At 51.0% G+C, this 18,324-nt stretch overlaps 2 protein-coding genes across 10 annotated transcripts in view; one reads left to right on the forward strand and one right to left on the reverse strand.

The window, feature by feature from the left end:
• On the forward strand, window positions 1-16,085 carry FBXO6 (F-box protein 6). Of its 3 annotated transcripts, none has more exons than XM_036853381.1 (7): window positions 1-112; window positions 1,789-1,923; window positions 10,510-10,805; window positions 12,714-12,840; window positions 13,337-13,432; window positions 14,318-14,453; window positions 14,698-15,805. In XM_036853381.1, the coding sequence occupies exons 3-7, from the start codon at window positions 10,541-10,543 to the stop codon at window positions 14,869-14,871; spliced, it is 798 nt and encodes a 265-aa protein (XP_036709276.1). In that variant the 5' UTR covers window positions 1-112; window positions 1,789-1,923; window positions 10,510-10,540; the 3' UTR covers window positions 14,872-15,805. The 3 variants fall into 3 exon arrangements, with proteins under 3 accessions (XP_036709276.1, XP_036709283.1, XP_036709293.1); XM_036853388.1 differs by lacking the exon at window positions 1-112 and adding an exon at window positions 261-375; XM_036853398.1 differs by lacking the exon at window positions 1-112 and adding an exon at window positions 15,971-16,085 and having other exon boundaries at window positions 14,698-14,892.
• Window positions 15,207-18,324, reverse strand: part of MAD2L2 (mitotic arrest deficient 2 like 2) — a 12,695-nt gene continuing 9,577 nt past the window's right edge. For 5 of the 7 annotated variants that reach the window (XM_036853421.1, XM_036853408.1, XM_036853417.1 and 2 more), the window contains 5 exons: window positions 18,028-18,128; window positions 16,789-16,883; window positions 16,391-16,464; window positions 15,800-15,892; window positions 15,207-15,558 (listed from right to left, as the gene is read on the reverse strand). In XM_036853421.1, coding sequence (XP_036709316.1) covers window positions 15,517-15,558; window positions 15,800-15,892; window positions 16,391-16,464; window positions 16,789-16,883; window positions 18,028-18,128 — 405 coding nt within the window. In that variant the 3' untranslated portion in view covers window positions 15,207-15,516. The remainder of the gene's footprint in view (window positions 15,559-15,799; window positions 15,893-16,390; window positions 16,465-16,788; window positions 16,884-18,027; window positions 18,129-18,324) is intronic. The other 2 variants (XM_036853413.1, XM_036853439.1) reach the window with 2 other exon arrangements.

The raw sequence follows: 18,324 nt of genomic DNA on the forward strand, positions 1-18,324 counted from the left end.
GGTCAGAAGGAGGCTCCGGCCTACCGGAGGGAGGTGGAAGCAGAGAGAAATTGGGTTCCCACTGCTGAGCCGCCCACCGCCTGGAAGGAAAGACTGAGGTTCAGGAAACGAGGTCTGGAGCCCCCCTGACGCCGCCCCGAGCCTGAGGACACCAGATTTCTTTGCTCGCGTCTGGGAAAGTGGCCCCGGCGTGGGGCGGGGCGAAGTCGCTGGAGCAGCAGGCTGGGGCCGCGAGGGAGGCGGCCTGAGCGCGGCGCGTGACGCAGGCGCCGGGCGGGACGAGAGCTGACGGCGCCGCCGAGGCCGTAAGCTCCAGGCTGACCCCGAGCTCAGGTCGCGCCGAGCGCTCCGCCCCGCGCCCAGATCTCGGCCCAGGCAAGGGACGGGTAGGGGGGCGACAGGTGCGGGAGGGGGCTTGGATGTTCGGCGCTGGGGGGTCGTCGGGATGTTAACCGAGCCCGAGAACGCTGTCTTCGGCCGGCCGGGAAGCCGGCAGCCGCGGGAGGGGCGCCGGGGGGAGCCGCTTCCGGGCGGGGCGGGGCGCGGGGCGGGGCCAGTCTCTAGGGTCTGATAGCTCGGCGCGGACTGCTTCGCTTCTCGGCTTGGCCGTCCCGGAGTGTCCCCGGCGTCCGCGGCCACTCCGGCTTAACCTCGTGTGCAGCGCCCCGGCCAGGGGACAGTCTAGGAACTCTGGGCACCGTCACGCCCGCAGGGCCTGGGACGGGGGCCTAACTTCCCCAAGCCGCAGTATCCGTTTTCGGAAATGGGCTTAGTAACAGTGTCTCGAGTGGTTGTAGGGAGGGTCTATGGAGAAAAGGCCAGCGCGTGGCTCTGGGCCTGGTACGTGGGAAGCCCAATCGATGCGAGGTGGCTTCTTAGGGCTAATGTGGACGTTTCCACCCCCAAATGCCCCAGGATGACCTTCACCCCCTCCACCCTTCAGCATTCAGGCTTTGGGGATGGAGTCCAGTGATGACATGCGACCAGAGCGAAAGACCAGACTTTGGACGATAGGCCGAGGAGGTGTTTGTACCTAAGACGCCTCTAACTTGGAGCCCAGGGACTTTTATTTGGCCTAGACAATGCTTTTAGAAGTTGCCAACATTTAAAATTTGACAGATTTCATGTTTTTAAAAAATGTTTAAAATTCCTCCTGAAAAATGGGAAGACCTGGCCGCATGGAGTATTTTTCCATCATAGCATTTTGCACAAGCTACCAGTACCTTATTTATCTGGTTTTTTTTTTTTTTTTTTTTCTCTGATAATGGAAAAATACTTCTCCCTGGGCAGGTGCCAGAGTGTGTGTCCACCCTCATTTTTTTAAAGGGATGAAAGCTTTCAGAAGACTGTGAGCTGTGTGAAAATTAAAAAGGGGAAGCCCACTAACATGGAGTCAGGAAATGAGGAAGAGGAACACTTGACAGTCAGTACAGTCCCAACATCAAGAGGCATACTTGGCATACCTGGCAGGAAGTGAGACTACTACTGCCAGCAGGAGGAAAAAATGATTTTCTCCTTGCCTGGCAACAGCTCAGCCAATGAGAGACTGTCACAACTCAACCAATGAACAGCCGTTATACTTCCAACTCCCCGTGTCTTCCAATGGGCTTTTTGTTTATAACAGCCCCACCCAACTTTCCCTTCTCCTCTGTAAAAGAGTCTCTTCTCCTTTGCTTAACAGGACTTGAAAGTGGTTCGCCATAGTTGCATATCCTGCCTTGCAGTTATTTGCTGCTCCCAAATAAACCTGTTTTGCTAGTAAAATAAGCGGCTTTTTTATTGTTTTAGGTTAACATTACACGGAGGTTTCACTGAGATCCAGAGAAGACCCCCAACAACTCCGAGGCTGGTGAGCAAACAGGTGCTGGTACCCACAGATCCCACAGAACTCAACTGCTTTCTCAGCAACTTTGCAGTTTGAGGGTAAGTTTTTCTCCTGGATCTGAGCTGCGCTCTTTTTGCGTTTTGAAGCTCTCCAGGTTTTATTTGGGATCTCTTTGAAGGCTTCGTCCTTTTTTGTTAAGGCCTTGTTTGTCTGTGAGTACTTGGTTGGCACTTTGGCTTCACTCTTGTAATCACGCTGTTCCAGCTGGAACTGTGCTAGCTTTCAGTCCGACTACTTTTGGAACCAGGCTGTTCCTATTGAAACTGTGCTGGTATTTGGCCTGTGGGCTGTTTAAGAATGATTCTTTTGCTCTAGAGAAAAACCCCTGAAAAATGGGATCCCAGTTATCTAAATGTTTTGAGGGTGCCCCCCCCCCTTTTCAGGGACCCTGGGCAATTTTATGTTTAAAAACTGCTATCTCTCCTTATATACATTTTTAACTAAATGGACCAACTGAAACACGTAATTTAGAACATCAGTGACCAGCATGGGGAACTTCTGAACTCCCCAAACTTCCTTTCTTAAAATTGTGTTAGCCATAGATCTGCAGTTGTCAAAACTGAATTGGACACCAATTTTGATTGGTATTTTAAGGCTTCCAAAACGTATCAGGAGTCTAAAATTGCCGCTTTGCAATATACAATTTTTAAAGTAACTGAGGCAAATAAAATATTAAAGAAAGACAAAATGGCTTCTGAGGTCTCTTTTTCCCCTACCCCGTCTTCTCTGTCTCTGGATGCTGGCAGTCGTCTTGTGCTCAAGCCCATCCCAGTCACCATCTTCCTTTCCTTCTGCACCTCCCCAGTCTAATTCTCTCGCTGAACTTCCCTTTTTCCCTACAGCTCTGCTGACTCTCCCTGCTCTCTCCTCTGAACCTATCAGAACCTGCTCCTTAAAGTTAATCTTCTGAGGATTGAAATAAACCCCAAATTACTTATGTTCCCTGGACTAAGCCAAATTGTGAGCCATAGTTCAAGAGTTTCCTAAAGTAACTGAGGACCCCCATAGGTTTGCTGAAGATTTTAATACTTGTTCAAACCTACCAGTCTGGTTTCTCAGATTTATATCAGTTAGTCCACGTGCTTGTTGGTGAGAGTCAAGCAAACACTGGATGAAACTAGCCCATGGGAACATTCTGGAGTGGATTTAGAAGAGCAATCCTCTAACGTTTGGCAAGAGGCTAGAACACTCATTGAAAACCTCCACTGAGCAATTACAGTAGCCTTTCCTAAGCCTGTTGATCAGAACAAAGGTCAGCCTTGCATACAAAAATCTGATGAACCTGTTCATGGCTATTCTAATCGACTTCAGGTTATTTTTAAAGAAAGCTCTGGTCTTCCTTCAGATGTTGAGTCCACTAGGGTAACTGTCACCTCCATGTTTATTAATGGGCTGAACCAGGATCTTTTTCTTTTATTTAAAAGAACCAGGATGGAATGGGAAACTGTGTCCACTCTAGATTCACTTGGCAAATCAGCTCACTTGCACCCTAGGTGAGTCACCAAAAAGAAAGACCACTAAAATTCTTAATCTTCAACTCTAGCAAATGAAGGTCCCTAAACAAAACCAAAAACCTTCTAATTTCTGCTATTGCAAAAAGCTAGAGCATCAGAAAAAAAGACTGTTACAAATTTAAGCATTTCAGGAGTTTTCAGCCCTCTCAGCCTTTCCAATGTCCTCCTAATGCCCAATGAGGGGGCCCTGAGGAACTACAGGGGCTCTTCCCAATCCTCCCTGTTAATCAGCTCGAAGAAACAACTCTCCAGATTGGGAGGGAATCTCTCTCTGTCCTTACTGACAGCGGAGCCGCACTCTCGGTGCTCAGCCCCACTGCAGAGCCCTAATACAGTTCCGAGAGTGGGGATTTCTAATAATCCTCAGCAGGTTCCTGTCTCTGAACCTTCTCCCTTTCGTTTAGGCCCTTTGAGAGATACACACTTTCTCTCCTTAGCTCTTCTGCCTCCATTCATTTATTAGGCCTAGACTTCTTGGAAGAGTATTATGCCCAATTTCTTTCTCCCAAAAGGGGGAAATAATTCTAGAATTTGACAGTAGCCATCAAAATAGCCAACCAGGTAAATTAAAAGACCCTTCGACATCTTTTATTTGTTCTGTTTCCGGCACTGCTGGGGCTGATTCTTGAAACACTGATCATTTGTCCCTATTGAATCAGCTACCAACCTCCTTACAGGCAAAAATCTCCAACTGATATTGGCAAAATTCACAGTGTACCTCCCATTAAGATTCAAATCGATCCCTCTAAACTCTCTTCAGAATTAATCAATACCCTATAAGTAAAGAAGCCCTTCATATAGAAAACCCATGATAGAAGATTTCAAGGCTCAGGGCCTCATTATCCCTTGCATTAGTCCCTGTAATACACCTATTATACCTGTGAGAAAACCCAAGGGTTGAGGATGGAGGTTTATCCAGGACCGCTGAGCAATAAACATTGTTATCTCTCAACTCTCAGTTGTTTCTAACCACTGCATGCTGCTGACATCCATTCCCACTTGAAGCAAGTTTTTCACTGTGACTGATCTATGCAGTGTATTTTTCAACTTATTCTAGTTGATAAGGCTAGCCAATATCTTTTTGCCTTCACCTGGGACGGACAACGATAGACTCGTATAGTAGTGACCCAGGGTTTCACAGAAAGTCCTTCTACTTTTCACAAATCTTGAAAGCTGATCTGGATGATGTAAAGTTTCTGCAGGTTCTACTTTGTTACATTATATAGATGATTGTTGCGCCTATTGCTGTCCTTCTCAAACCTCCTCACAGGAAGACAGCATCCACCCACTAAAATTTTTGGCCTTAAAGGGACATAAAGTCCTCCAAAGAAAAATGGCACTTGCTCAAACTCAGGTTCAGTATTTAGAGCACGTGATTTCAGAACAGGGACTACTGGATCTAGATAGACTCCATGACATCCTGAACTGCCCAGAATCAAAAACTAAGCTCCTAAGGTTTTCTTGGGCTATCTGGCTACTGTTGAAATTGGATCCCAATTTTCTCTCTTCTGGCTCAGCCCCTACATGCTTTATTAAAAACCAGCAAATCTGACCCCATTAATTGGGGAGATCAAGATGACACAGCTTTTGAAGACTTAAAGAAAAGCTTAATGAGACTACCTGCCCTTGGGCATCCTAATTACCAGCTTCCCTTTTCCCTCTTTGTATGTGAGAAGGCAGGGAATGTCCTCGGAGCCCAAAAACAGGGGGACCATCAACGACCTGTAGGGCATTGTAGCCAACAGCTGGACCCTGTGGCACAGGTATATCCCCCTTGCTTCAAAGCCATTCCTGCTACTGCCCTTCTGGTTAAGGCCACCAAAGAGACAATCATGGGATCCCCTTTAACCATCTTCGTATCCCATGCAGTGGAAGCCCTCCTAAATTCTCATCCACTCAACATTTTTCAGTCAGTTGCCTCACCTCTTATGAAATCCTTTTGCTAACTGTTCCTCACATAGCTCTTTCACATTGTACTAACCTCAACCCTGCTACTTTTCTCCCCTCCTTCACTGACGAAACCCCTCACCACTGCCTGACCCTTACTGGTCACCCTTTGACTCCGTGTAATAATTTAGAGGAGACTCCTCTAACCAATGCAGATTTTTCATGGTTTACTGATGGTTCTTATTTAAAGGGAGAAAGTGGTAAATATTGTGCTGAGTATGCCATTGCAACTCCTTTTGATATTGTTGAAGCAATGCCTTTACCTATGGCTTAATTACGCAACAGGCTGAATTATATGCCCTCACTGAGGTTTGTACTTTAGCCAAGGGCAAAACTACAAACATTTATACTGATAGTCAGCATTCCTTTGGAGCAACCCATGACTTTGGAATAACATGGAAACAAGGTTTCCCTACCTCTAATGGAGAAAAGATTAAAAATGGCTCTTATATCCAAAATCAATTAGACGCTATACTCTTGCCAGCTGCCTTGACTATTATTAAGATCCCTGGGCATTCCAAGCTTGAGTCCCTATAGGCTGAAAGAAACCAACTTGCTGATATTTCTGCCCAAAATGCTGCTCTCGAAGGAACCCATGACCAAACCTCCGGTATGATCCAAAAGGATGCCCCCCAAGATAACAATCTAGAAATGCCCAATGCCCCAGAAAAGGAAAAACAGTACTGGGGATCTAGGAACTGCTGGTTCAGAAGAAAGAGAAAACTCTGGTTTGGGCCAAATAACAAACTGGTCCTACCAGAAATTCTGATTCCCACACCTCACCACTGTACGTGCATTGAACTCTGGTCCAGTACAAAATGATAGCATTCATGAATGAATGTTGGTGGGGAAATATTAATAAGGCCACAAAAGTACCTACCTTCTTGTCCCACCTGTCCAAAATACAATCCAGGGAAACCTGTTTGCACTCCTCCCAGACACTTTGAATTCCCTAATGGGCCATTCAAAGTTTGGTAGATATAGAGGGGAAAGGGGGGGGGGAGGGATAAATCAGTAGATTGTGATTGACATATACACACTACTCTGTATAAAATAGATAACTAATAAGGACCTATTGTATAGCACAGGGAACTCCACTCAATACTCTGTAATGACCTGTATGGGAAAGAATCTAAAAAAGAGTGGATATACATATATGTATAATTGATTCACTTTGCTGCACACCTGATACTAACACAACATTGTAAATCAACTATATTCCAATTAAAAAAAAAGTTTGGTAGATGGATTTCACGTAGCTGTCCCCATCTCATCGATATAAATATATTTTATTACATGGTCTGTATGTTTTCTCATTGGATTGAAGCCCTCCCTTGCAGACAGGCCACTGCTTCTTCTGTGGCTACAATTTTGATAGAAAAGATTATCCCTACCTGGGGAACCCCTCTTGAACTTCACAGTGATCAAGGAACCCATTTTACTGGTCAGGTGCTTCGACGAGTTTGTGCTCTTTAACTGGTTTTACAACATTTTCACTGTACTTACTATCCTCAATCCTCAGAGTTAGTGGAACGTACTAATGGCACTATTAAGACCTAGTGGGCAAAATTCATAGAGACCCTCCCCCCAAAAAGCATTGCCATTGGTTCTTCTAAATCTCAGATGCGCCCCTTTCAGAACTCAAACTCTCACCCTTTGAGGTAGTCACAGGACACCCAATGTTCCTTGCCCTACCCACTTTTGACCCACAGCTGATGAAAGGAGATATATTTCAATATTGTAAAGGCCTAATTGCTTCTATTAAAAATAACAATGCTTGGTAGAGCAATCTTCTTCATAGTGCGCTCTTGGGAGACGAAGACCTTAAGCATCACACCTTTCAACCTGGAGATTTCATGTACTGGAAAAGAAACCTCGAGAAGGACTCTCTTCAACCTCACTGGAAAGGCCCCATCAGGTACTGCTAACCTACCCTTGTGCCTCCAAACTTCAGAGAACAGACTCTTGGATTCATGTGACACATCTAAGAAAGCACCAGACCCTAACTGGACCTGCACACCATCTGGTGACCTGAAGGTAAAGATTTCCTGGATTTGAAGCAGATGACATCTGATGAGACAGCTTGCCCAAGATGTCTAGACAAGGCCTGTTAGAAGATTTAGAATTCACAGAAGTGTCTTTCTTTCATCTGGACTATAAAACTGACTCTGGATTCTTATCCAAATTCAGTTTCTTGAATTTTCAACCTACAGTCTGTATCATTGATAAAACATCTGATTCCAAACAGTTTCTTTTGAGGTAACAATACTGTTTAATTACTTCATGTTTATTCCTACACTGTGTCATTCCAAAATTCTTTTTTTTTTAATTTAATTTTTTTTTATACAGGAGGTTCTTATTAGTTATCTATTTTATACATATTAGTTTAGTTTATATATGTCAATCCCATCTCCAATTCATCTCACCACCACCACCACCACCCCCACCCTGCTTTCTCCCCCCTTGGTGTCCATACGTTTGTTCTCTACATCTGTGTCACTATCTCTGCCTTGCAAGCCAGTTCATCTGTACTATTTTTCTAGATTCCACATATATGTGTTAATATACGATATTTGTTTGTCTCTTTCTGACTTACTTCACTGTGTATGAGTCTCTAGGTCCATCCACGTCTCTACAAATGACCCAATTTCGTTCCTTTTTATGGCTGAGTAATATTCCATTGTATATATGTACCACATCGTCTTTACAAAATTCTTGTTTAATTCCTTCAGTTTTGAGTGTGCCCTTGCTGTATTCACTATTCTAAGATACAGACTTTTGGATGGGAAATTCCTGAGAGATCTCCCTCCTACCCCTCCTTGTTACTCAAATGTGACCACAGTAGGTTTCCAATCTGTGCACTTTCCCTCTGACATGGGACAGGACACCCAGAAAAGATCCTTCCTGGCATCAAGGGACAAAAGGCCACTGAATGCTGATTAAAAAAACAGACAGGGGCTTCCCTGGTGGCACAGTGGTTGAGAATCTGCCTGCCAATGCAGGGGACACGGGTTCGAGCCCTGGTCTGGGAAGATCCCACATGCTGCGGAGCAACTAGGCCCGTGAGCCACAGCTACTGAGCCTGCGCGTCTGGAGCCTGTGCTCCGCAACAAGAGAGGCCGCAATAGTGAGAGGTCCGCGCACCGTGATGAAGAGTGGCCCCCGCTTGCCGCAACTAGAGAAAGCCCTCGCACAGAAACAAAGACCCAACACAGCCAAAAATAAATAAATAAATAAATTAATTAAAAAAAAAAAACCAGACAAAAACCCTGACTCTTTATCAGTGATGCTTTTGGAAAAATATCTTGATCAAAAGAGGGAAATGTGAAAATTAATGAAGGGAAACCTCACTAAAATGGAGTTGTGAGGCCAGAAGGGGGAGTACTTGACAGTCAATATAGGAAGAATCAACACAGATCTCTGGCAGGAAGTAACACTACTAGTGCCAGCAGGAGGAAGAAAGATTTTCTCCTTTCCTGGCAACAGCTTAGCTAATGGTAGACTGTCACAACTCAGCCATTGAAAAGTCACTATATTTGGAACTCCCAGTTTCCTCCAGAGACTTTTTGTTTATAACAGTCCCTCCCAACTTCCCCATCTCTTCTATAAAAGAATTCCCTCTGCTTTGCTTAACGGAACTTACAAGTGGTTCACCAGTTGCATGTCCCAAATTGCAATTCTTTGCTGCTCCCAAATAAATCTGTTTTGCTGGTAAAATATCTGGCTCTTTTATTGTTTTAAGTTAACAACTGTTTCTTTGGCCAAGTCGCAATGAAAAATGAAAAGTCTCCCCAGTGTCCCTACATGTCCCAGGAGAATATTCCCTTCCCCACCCATAAGCAGATAAGGCCCATCTGCTCCAGCCATCTTGAGTGACAGTGGCTACAGGCCCACTCCCACCCACCTGAGAGAATCCCCTTAGCTGGTTAACCAGGATCCCCCCCAGGCAAGATTCAGGCCAAGGTGGTGGCACTGTAATTTTCCCAAAACCCTGTGCAATTCGGATGTAGAGGGAGGAATGTGTTCTTGGGGGCCGGTACCTCTGCAACTACTGGAGAGTCGTTTTGCTCTAAGGCCAAGAGTGTGGTTAATGACGCCGTGGAGCACTTCTCAGCCAGCCCCGTGCTAAATGCTTTACTTGTACTAACTCGGTCCTCCCAGCCCTTCTGAGGTCGGGACAGTTACCACCTTTTCTGGGGGGGGACTACCTTCCCAGCTAGTCACTCCAGGCCAGGATTCAAACCCAAGCAATCTTGCTTCTTCACCTTCAACGTGCTTTTCCGTTTCTGGGCATTTCAGAGTGGCCTGATGCCCAACCCAAAACTGGGGGGGGGGGGAGCCTCCTCATTGGGATGTTTTATCACAGCTAAAGTGGGCAATTTGGGGAGAGAAAGTTTGTTTCTCAGCCCATCACTTAAGTTGTGAGCTAGTCTGTGGAAGTCATAAAGATTTTACGTTCTTTTTTTTTTATATACATATTCTTTCCCTCACACCTTTTTTTATTATTATATTTTTATTTTTGGCTGCATTGGGTCTTTGTTGCCGTGTGTGGACTTTCTCTAGTTGCAGCGAGCGGGGGCTACTTTTCCTTGTGGTGTGTGGGCTTCTCATTGCGGTGGCTCCTCTTGTTGTGGAGATCGGGCTCTAGGCGTGCAGGCTTCAGTAGTTGTGGTGCGCGGGCTCAGTGGTTGTGGCGCACGGGCTTAGTTGCCCCACGGCACGTGGGATCTTCCTGGACCAGGGATCAAACCCATGTCCCCTGCATTGTCAGGCGGATTCTTAACCACTTTGCCACCGGGGAGTCCCAAGATTTTATGTTCTAACGAATTCATAGTATTGAAATAACATCACTGAAAGCCTTTGCAGAGCTTACAGACAACAGCATGGCCTTGGCAAAATCTTACGGTTCTCCAGGCCCACCAACTGAAAATTAAGCAATTAATTTTTTAATGGGGGATGGGGCCTCTTAAAAAATTAGTCCCTGAAGACTTTATCAATATTTTTATTGTACTCTTTCAAATGTGCATAACATGTGGCCACTCTGTATTTTGAGGGTCTACCATGTACTGGAAAGGGGCTCCAATGTTCCCTGGCCCAGGTCCCTGGGGATCTAAGGGGTCCACCTCCTTGGTCAGAGCTCATGACCACTGCTGCTCCCCACAGGCCTGTGCGTGCATCTCACCCTACCACGGCCATGGCCCTGGTCAGCATCAACCAGCTGCCCGAGAGCATCCTGCTGGAGGTGTTCATGCACCTGCCCGCCCGCCAGCTGCTGCTGAACTGCCGCCCTGTCTGCAGCCTCTGGCGCGACCTCATCGACCTTGTGTCCCTCTGGAAGCGCAAATGCCTGCATGAAGGCTACGCCACTGAGGACTGGGACCAGTCCGTGGCTGACTGGAAGGTCTTCTACTTTCTGTGCAGCCTCCGCAGGAACCTCCTGCGCAACCCGTGTGCCGAAGGTGGGCCGGGGCCTGCTGCTGGGCTGGTTCCGTCCCTTTCCTGAACCTCAGGGCCTTTGTACTTGCTGTTCCCACACTACCTGGAATGTTCTCTCATCACCACCACCCCCCCCAACACCTGTCATGCTCCCTTGGTCCCTCTCCTCGTTCTCCAGGTCTCAGTTCAGAGATGTGCCCTGATCCCCCATCTGAAAACAGTGCTCCCCACGTCTGTCACATCGCCCCATTTCCTTCCTTCATAGCACTGGTCATAACCTATAATAACTGAATCTTTTTTTTTCTCTGCCACAAATTTCAAGTTCCTGGGGCCTGACAGATCTTGCCACTCTGCACCCTGTGTCCACATAGCATGTGCTCAGGAAACGTTTGTTGAATGAATAAACACACTGCAGACCCCTTCCCCTTTAGTTCAGTCTGTGCTGCCTAACGTTGAGGGAGGGCTTCCTGTGTGCCAGGCACTAGTCTGAGGTCTTAGAAATGTCATTATCCTCCCGTCACCCCATGATACAGAGGAAGAAAATGAGGAATTTGAGAGGTAGCTACGATCACATGGTTTGAGGCTCCTATTTTGCTTATGTTCTTATATATTTGCCAGGCTTTTTTTTTTCTTCATTTAGCATCTTCATTTAGTACCGGGCATCGTGCTTCCTGTTTGGGTATAGCAGCAGTTGATTAAGAGGCATAGTTTGTACACTTAGAATCCCTTCCTCTCTTTATCCTCATGAAGATCCCGAGAGTTAGCCAAATAAGAAGGGTTTGGCTCCATTTTATAGATGGGGAGCATGAGGTCCCCAAGATGAGTGTCTTGCTCAAAGATCTAGAACTGCCCAGCTTCTGGGGTCCAGTCCTGACTGCTGAAGGCCCTTAGGCCCCTCTTAGAGGCCCCATAGACAGTGCCCCAGACACTCAGTCTCCTGGCCTGCCCCAAATTCTGCTCAGAAGCTGCCCAGCCGGGCCGGGCCACCAGCTCAGCTCACACAGCCCTGCAGAGCCGGCCACCCAGCCTTGCTCAGCTCTCCCCCTGGGCATGCCCTGGGCACTGGCCCGCTCTGGATTTCTGAATTCCCCTTCTGGTTCTCTACTGGGGGGCTCCCGGGGCACCTGGGGAATAGATGTGGGCTCCTAGTAGAGGGAGCAAAGGAATAATTTGGAAAAGCTCTCCTGGTGATTGTTCTGGAAAGCCTGGGTAGAGAACCACTGTTTCCTGAGGTCCTCTCAGCTCAGTCTGAAGGGGGAGCCTTACGCCTCAGCCTTACGCCTACAAACCTGCCAAGGCAACCTGGTGGGGACCCTTCCACTGATACAGGGTAACTACACGCCACCAACCCAGAGGATGCCCAGCCCCCCAGTCCTCCCTCCTGCCCTGGGCAGAGGGGGTCCGAGTGGACACAGTAGGGTCCCACGACCCACCAGCAAACCCCCTCAGATCTCAGTTACATAGTTAACCTCCTGGACGTCGACGTCAGGGGAATGCCAGTCGTCTAGTAAGTGGTCTGAGTTGGGACAAACTCACATTAGCCGTTAAGAACAGAATTACCCACACAGGCCCTTCACAATTTAATGGTTCGAGAACTGAAACTTGGGTATTTCCAGAGCCCCTGGGCAACGTGGAAGTGAGGAAAGGTTCATTTAGAATTTCTGGTCATACTCCTTTTTTCTTTTTTTCCAGCTTCACATTAGGAGTTGAGCCACTCAGGGACAAAGGGGGAGGCAGAGGACCCAGATCAGAATTGATGTAGTGGGCACAGGTGGGAACGTGGGGAGGGGGGCTTTGTAGGGTGGCTCCAAGGTGCCGTGGGGTGCATGCCTTGAGATCTGAGCCTTACCCGCTCCCTCCCAGGACCAGGTAGAGAGGGCCAGGCTGAACATTCACCCAGAGGGTCTTACTGCAGCTTCTGTTTTTCCTAGAGGATATGAGATCCTGGAAAATCGACTCCAACGGAGGGGACCAGTGGAAGGTGGAGAGCCTCCCCGGGGCGCATGGCACAGACTTCCCTGACCCCAAAGTCAAGAAGTACTTTGCCACGTCCTATGAGTAAGACGAACTGAACTGAGAAGCTGTGTGGAGGGAAGAGGGACCAGACGACCTTTTGCCAAATCCCAGGCCTAAGTGAGGGCCTGTGTGTGAAGCTCCAGAAAGGGGGTTCCAAAGCCAGCTCAGCATCTACTGCTTCCTGGAGCAGGAGGCAACTCAGTGGCTGGGTTAATAGGCAGTGGGGGAGGCGAGCAGTTTGAGGAGGCTGGGAGCCCGTTAGGTGGTTGGGGTAAGTCAGGGGTGGTACAGGTTGTCCCCAGTCTAGGGGCCTGAGTTCACGGAGGCGCCCTCCTTGGGTGCCCGGGACACTGGGCCTAGGGACTGGGATGAACGCCACCCAGGCACGAGTGGGTCAAACTCCCTGCATGTTCCCCGCGGGCCTGCAAGGAGGCAGGAGCCAGAGTCCGCGCCGGCAGTGGCCGTCCTGCAGCCCCTGAACCACCTCCCCGGGTCCGGGCCACGCCTGGGAACGCACACCTCCCCTTCTGCTCCGCAGGATGTGTCTCAAGTCCCAGCTGATAGACCTCAAAGCCGAGGGCTACTGGGAGGAGCTACTGGACAAGTTCCGGCCGGACATCGAGGTTAAGGACTGGTGAGTGGGGCCCACGCCCGAGTCCCACACTCTGCATCCCTCCCTCCGCTCTTCCTGAGAACCCCTCTAGGGAGTGCCCACTGAGCCCAGCGGAGTCCTGGGGCAAGGGCTGCCCCCCTCCCTACCGACAGGCCCAACACTTATTCAACACTGCCCCCTGCCCCAACCCTGCATCAGCAGATGTTAACCCCAGTTTACAGATGGGGAGACTGAGGCCTACAGATGAGTTGTCACTAACAGGCGCTGGAGCGAGAGACACCAGGACCCAGCCTCCCTGGACCTCGCAGATACTCACACGCCTGTCTGCCTCCCCTGCCCCTTTCACTGTTCATCCCACGACTCTATCCCAAGCTCCTACTCTGTGCCCAGAACTTTGTCTGGCCTGGCCCAGGGCAGAAGCAGGACCCTAGTGCCAGTCAGGCCCCAGAGCCACTACTCTGAGGGTGGGGGGTTGGGGCCTGGGAGGTGTGCAGGGCTGCAGTAGGGCTGACCGGAGGGTGCGCTCTGTACAGCCCCCATCACACAGGCCGCCCCTCCCGAACCTCCATTGTAATGTACAGGCGGCGTCACAGATCCGACAGCCCCGGACTTTATCTCTGTAGAGAGCCTTTTGCTTTTTATGGTGACATCTTCACTGGAACACCCAGAAGGGTTGCCCCTTTTCTCAGATGGGATTATTGAGGCCCAGCGCAGATAGACTGCTTACCCCAGGGGCACAGTGGGGCACAGGGAGCACTGAAGCCAGCTGGGCCTCATGGGCAGAGCAGGGAAATGAAACTCGGGGCTCCAATGTGTGGGCCTGCTACCTGCCCGCCTCCAGAGGTGGTGGCCTCCAGGGCCACCTCTGTATTGGGGCGCACAGTCCCAAGCCCTCCGCTCCCCCAGGTTCGCCGCCAGAGCAGACTGTGGCTGCACCTACCACATCCGAGTACAGCTGGCCTCGGCCGACTACCTCGTCCTGGCCTCCTTCGAGCCCACGCCCATGACCGTCCACCAGTGGAACGATGCCAGGTGGACAGAGGTGAGGCCTCACCTGCTTGCCCCTCGCCATCCACTTCTCCCAAGGCCAGGATGGCAGGAAATACGGGGCAACCCCAGGGCCCAGCATGCACCAGTCCTCTGTCTGGAGCGCCTGCCTTCTGGCCGGGAGGCTCTCCCCTGCAGGACCTGACTCCAGCCGTCCCCTCTCCGGCTCAGTGGTCGTCCTGTCTCGTCCCCTCTTCAGTCCTGGTGGTCACTTCCTTTCCCCTCCGCCCCCCCCCCAGGTCTCCCACACCTTCTCGGATTACCCTCCAGGTGTCCGCCACATCCTCTTCCAGCACGGGGGCAAGGACACCCAGTTCTGGGCAGGCTGGTATGGTCCCCGCGTCACCAACAGCAGCATCGTCGTCAGCCACAGGATGACCAGGAACCCGGCCCCGTCCGTGGCTCAGCCCTAGACCATGCAGGGGCCAGAGGAGGTGACCCACCTGCCCTCCCCCCTCCACCTCCACAGGCCCTCCTGACAGTCTGTCCCCTGGCAGCCATTCATCCGTCCTCTGTCTGGGCCAGCCGAGTGCCAAAGGTCCCCTCCAGGCAAGGCATGAGCCTGTAGGGGCAGCGAGGCCCCTGCCCCAGTTCCAACCTGGGGCAGACCCACCGGTCTGTGAACTTACTGTCACGTAGCTCTGACATTTTGTTGTAATGTTTTCGGTAAACCCAGCCTGGGGTCGGGTCTAGGGGTCGGGGTACAAGGTCCTCGGCACTTTGGTAGAGAAGCAGCCTCCCTCCCCTCCAGGTAGTGACAGCCCAGCTCAGCCCTGGGGGCTCTTTATTGAAACAACTCACAGCACAGTATTTGAGGCAGCGTTGGCCAGCTGAATCCCAGGAGGCTGAGAAACTGAGGTCCCAGCACCCTTCCCTGCCCTCCTGGGGAGGCTTCCTCCATGAAGGCAACCAGGCCTGAGCAGCCCCAGGCTGGAGGGTGGGTGGTCCATACATAGAGGCAATAAGAGCACTTGGAATCAGGGTGGCCCTGCAGCACTGCCCTAGGCTGGGCCCCCACAGTCCGACAGTTGCGGCATCCACGGTGGGCAGGCACACCCTCAGCTGCTTTTATGAGCTCGCTCTTCCACGTAGAGCTGCATCTAATGGACAGGAACGAACACCATGGTCAGGTGGACGGCCAGGGCAGCTACTCTGGAGAACCCATGGGGTCTCTGACAAGGGTGGGCTATGTGGCCCCAGCCAGGGGTTAAGGGAAAGAGGGAGTTGGGAGCCTAAAGCCAGGCACGCCCTGGTCATCTCCCCCGAGCCTTGATCCACAAGCCGCCTGACAAGGCCTCAGCACACCCTAAATAAAGCACACTCGGGCCCCAAGCAGCTTACCTTTAAGATGTCTGATGTCATGGTTTTCAGGGGTATCAGTCGGGGGTCGTGCATGTGGACATCCTGCTCGTCTGCCAGGATCCAGGGGAAGTCCTAGGGAGGGGACAAGGGAAGGGTGGCAGGGGGCTGGTCCATGGCCAGCCCTCACTTTGCTACCCTCTCCCTTTCCAGAGCTGGCATCCTCAGACTTCGGGGAGCATCAGAATCACCAGGGAATCGCTGGCCGTGCAGATTCCCAGGTTCCCCCACCGGAGAGAGGCTGAGTCTGTAGATCTGAGCTGGGCTGGGAGCCCCAGTGATTTAACAAGCCCCAAACACCAGTTCTGAAACTGGATCAAGGATCCCCTCCCTTGAGAAGCCCCAGTGAGCTGGTGGCTCTCCCTGCTCTCAGCGCCAGGTGCCCAGGTGGGGCGATGACAAGCGGGTGGCCACAGAGCTAGCGCACAGTGAGAGCCTACCGATGCCAGGCGCTGCCGTAAGACGTGTAATGAAGGCCCTGCCATAGGCAACGCCCTCGCTCTCATGGAACTCTGGTTTTCAGAGCCTCCCAGCGGTCTCCCTGCCCACCCTCCCACACCAGTCTCATCTCACCTTGATGACCTGGATCTTCTCCATGTTGCGAGTGGCAGCTTCTCTCGTGTGCACTAAGACTGTGAAGGTACAGCCTAAAGAGGCCAGAGTTTGGTCAAGCCTGGGCCACCTCATGCCTGCCGCGTGGCACAGCCTCTTCCCACCTCCCTAGCTGGCTCAGCAGCCCCGCAAAGCAGAGTGTAAACCCAGTGCTCAGACAAGTCACAGTCAACAGGGAGACTAAAGCCCAGGTGGAGTCCATCAGGGAAGCTTCCTGGAGGAGGTGGGCTTTCAGAAGGGTTCTAAAAGGCAGGAAGGAAGAGAGGAGGCTTGGTGCAGCCAAGTAGGGACCTGAGGACACAGACCAACACAGGTAGCCATGGAAAAGCCCAGGGAAGAGGGGGTGGGAGTGAGCACACCTGGGGGGTTGTGGTCCAGGACAGCATCACATACACTGATCTTCAGGATGAAGGCTCGGAGCAGCTGCTCCACGTGAGACAGCAGGGAGTCTGAGCTGGGAAGCAGAGAAGAGGAGGGTCTCCCAGCACATGGGTGTCCCCCTCCCACCAGCAGGCAAGCAACCCCGGAAGCAGCCCTGGGGGTGCAGTGTCCCCCTAGTGCTTCTGAGTGTATTGACTTCTGAGGCCCTGGCTGCCTGTCTCTACACAGTTGACATTATCTGGGGAGTTTAAAACCAAAGCCGAGTCCCATCCCAGGCGAATTAAGTCAGAATGCGGGGGAGAAGGGGCACAGGGAACCCCAGTAGGTGGTTCTAATGTGCAGCCCAGTCTGAGAACCGGGACACCAAGCCGGGAAGGGACAGGGCTTGCCCGAGGCCACATAGCAAGTGGGGACAGATTCTAGTGCCCTGACCTCACCACACGAAGCTGGCAGCTGACCAGCCCAACACACCCATCCAAGGTCAACTTCTAGTTGACTAGGGACTGGATGGATGCTTGACTGGGAAGTCAGGAAACTGGGTCTGTGTCCTGGCTCTGGGTGACCAGGTCAAGATCATCTCTCGGGACCCTGGTTTCTCCATCTATAAAATGAGGTTGGGGGCTTCCCTGGTGGCGCAGTGGTTGAGAATCTGCCTGCCAATGCAGGGGACACAGGTTCGAGCCCTGGTCTGGGAGGATCCCCCATGCCGCGGAGCAGCTGGGCCCGTGAGCCACAATTACTGAGCCTGCGCGTCTGGAGCCTGTGCTCCGCAACGGGAGAGGCCGCGATAGTGAGGGGCCCGCGCACCGCAATGAAGAGTGGCCCCCGCTTGCCGCAACTAGAGAAAGCCCTCACACAGAAACGAAGACCCAACACAGCCAAAAATAAATAAATTAATTAATTTAAAAAAAAATTTTTTTAAATAAATAAAATAAAATAAAATGAAATGAGGTTGGGACTAGCCATTCACCAACGCTGTGATTTTCCAAGTGTGACACTGGAGGGTCTCCGTGTAGCCTGTGTGATGTCCACGGAGACCACTGGGCGGCCGGCTGTGACTCGGACACTAACAGGCCTCATTAGGTCAGCACACCTTGCCATGTCTCCTCTCAGGCCTTTAGCAAGGCATTCAGGGGCTGCCTTAAAGGGGTGAGGGTGGCGGTATTACTAGCGACCTCACACCAGCGAGCATGTGGATGGGGAGCGAGGCAGCGCACCTGATGGACAGCAGCGGAGGCTGGGTGATTTCAAAGACGAATTTCTCCACTGGGCGGTGCTCTTTGTCCAAGATGACTACCACCACTTTCTCCACATCATTCTGCAAGGACAGGAACCCCCTATTCCAGAACTGGACACCTGCCTCCCCCTTACCCCACCCCCCAGCCCCTGCCCCCTGCTCCCTGCCCAGGGAAGAATGGGAAAGGCACACTCACAGCCCTGCTCAGCTTCTAGGCCCAGAGTCCCTGAGAGCCCAGAAAGAGGTTTGAGAAGTTGAAGTAGGCACCCCCAGACAT

The sequence above is a fragment of the Balaenoptera musculus genome, chromosome 1 (genome assembly GCF_009873245.2).
Source record: "Balaenoptera musculus isolate JJ_BM4_2016_0621 chromosome 1, mBalMus1.pri.v3, whole genome shotgun sequence".
In the NCBI taxonomy this organism is placed as follows: Eukaryota; Metazoa; Chordata; class Mammalia; order Artiodactyla; family Balaenopteridae; genus Balaenoptera; species Balaenoptera musculus.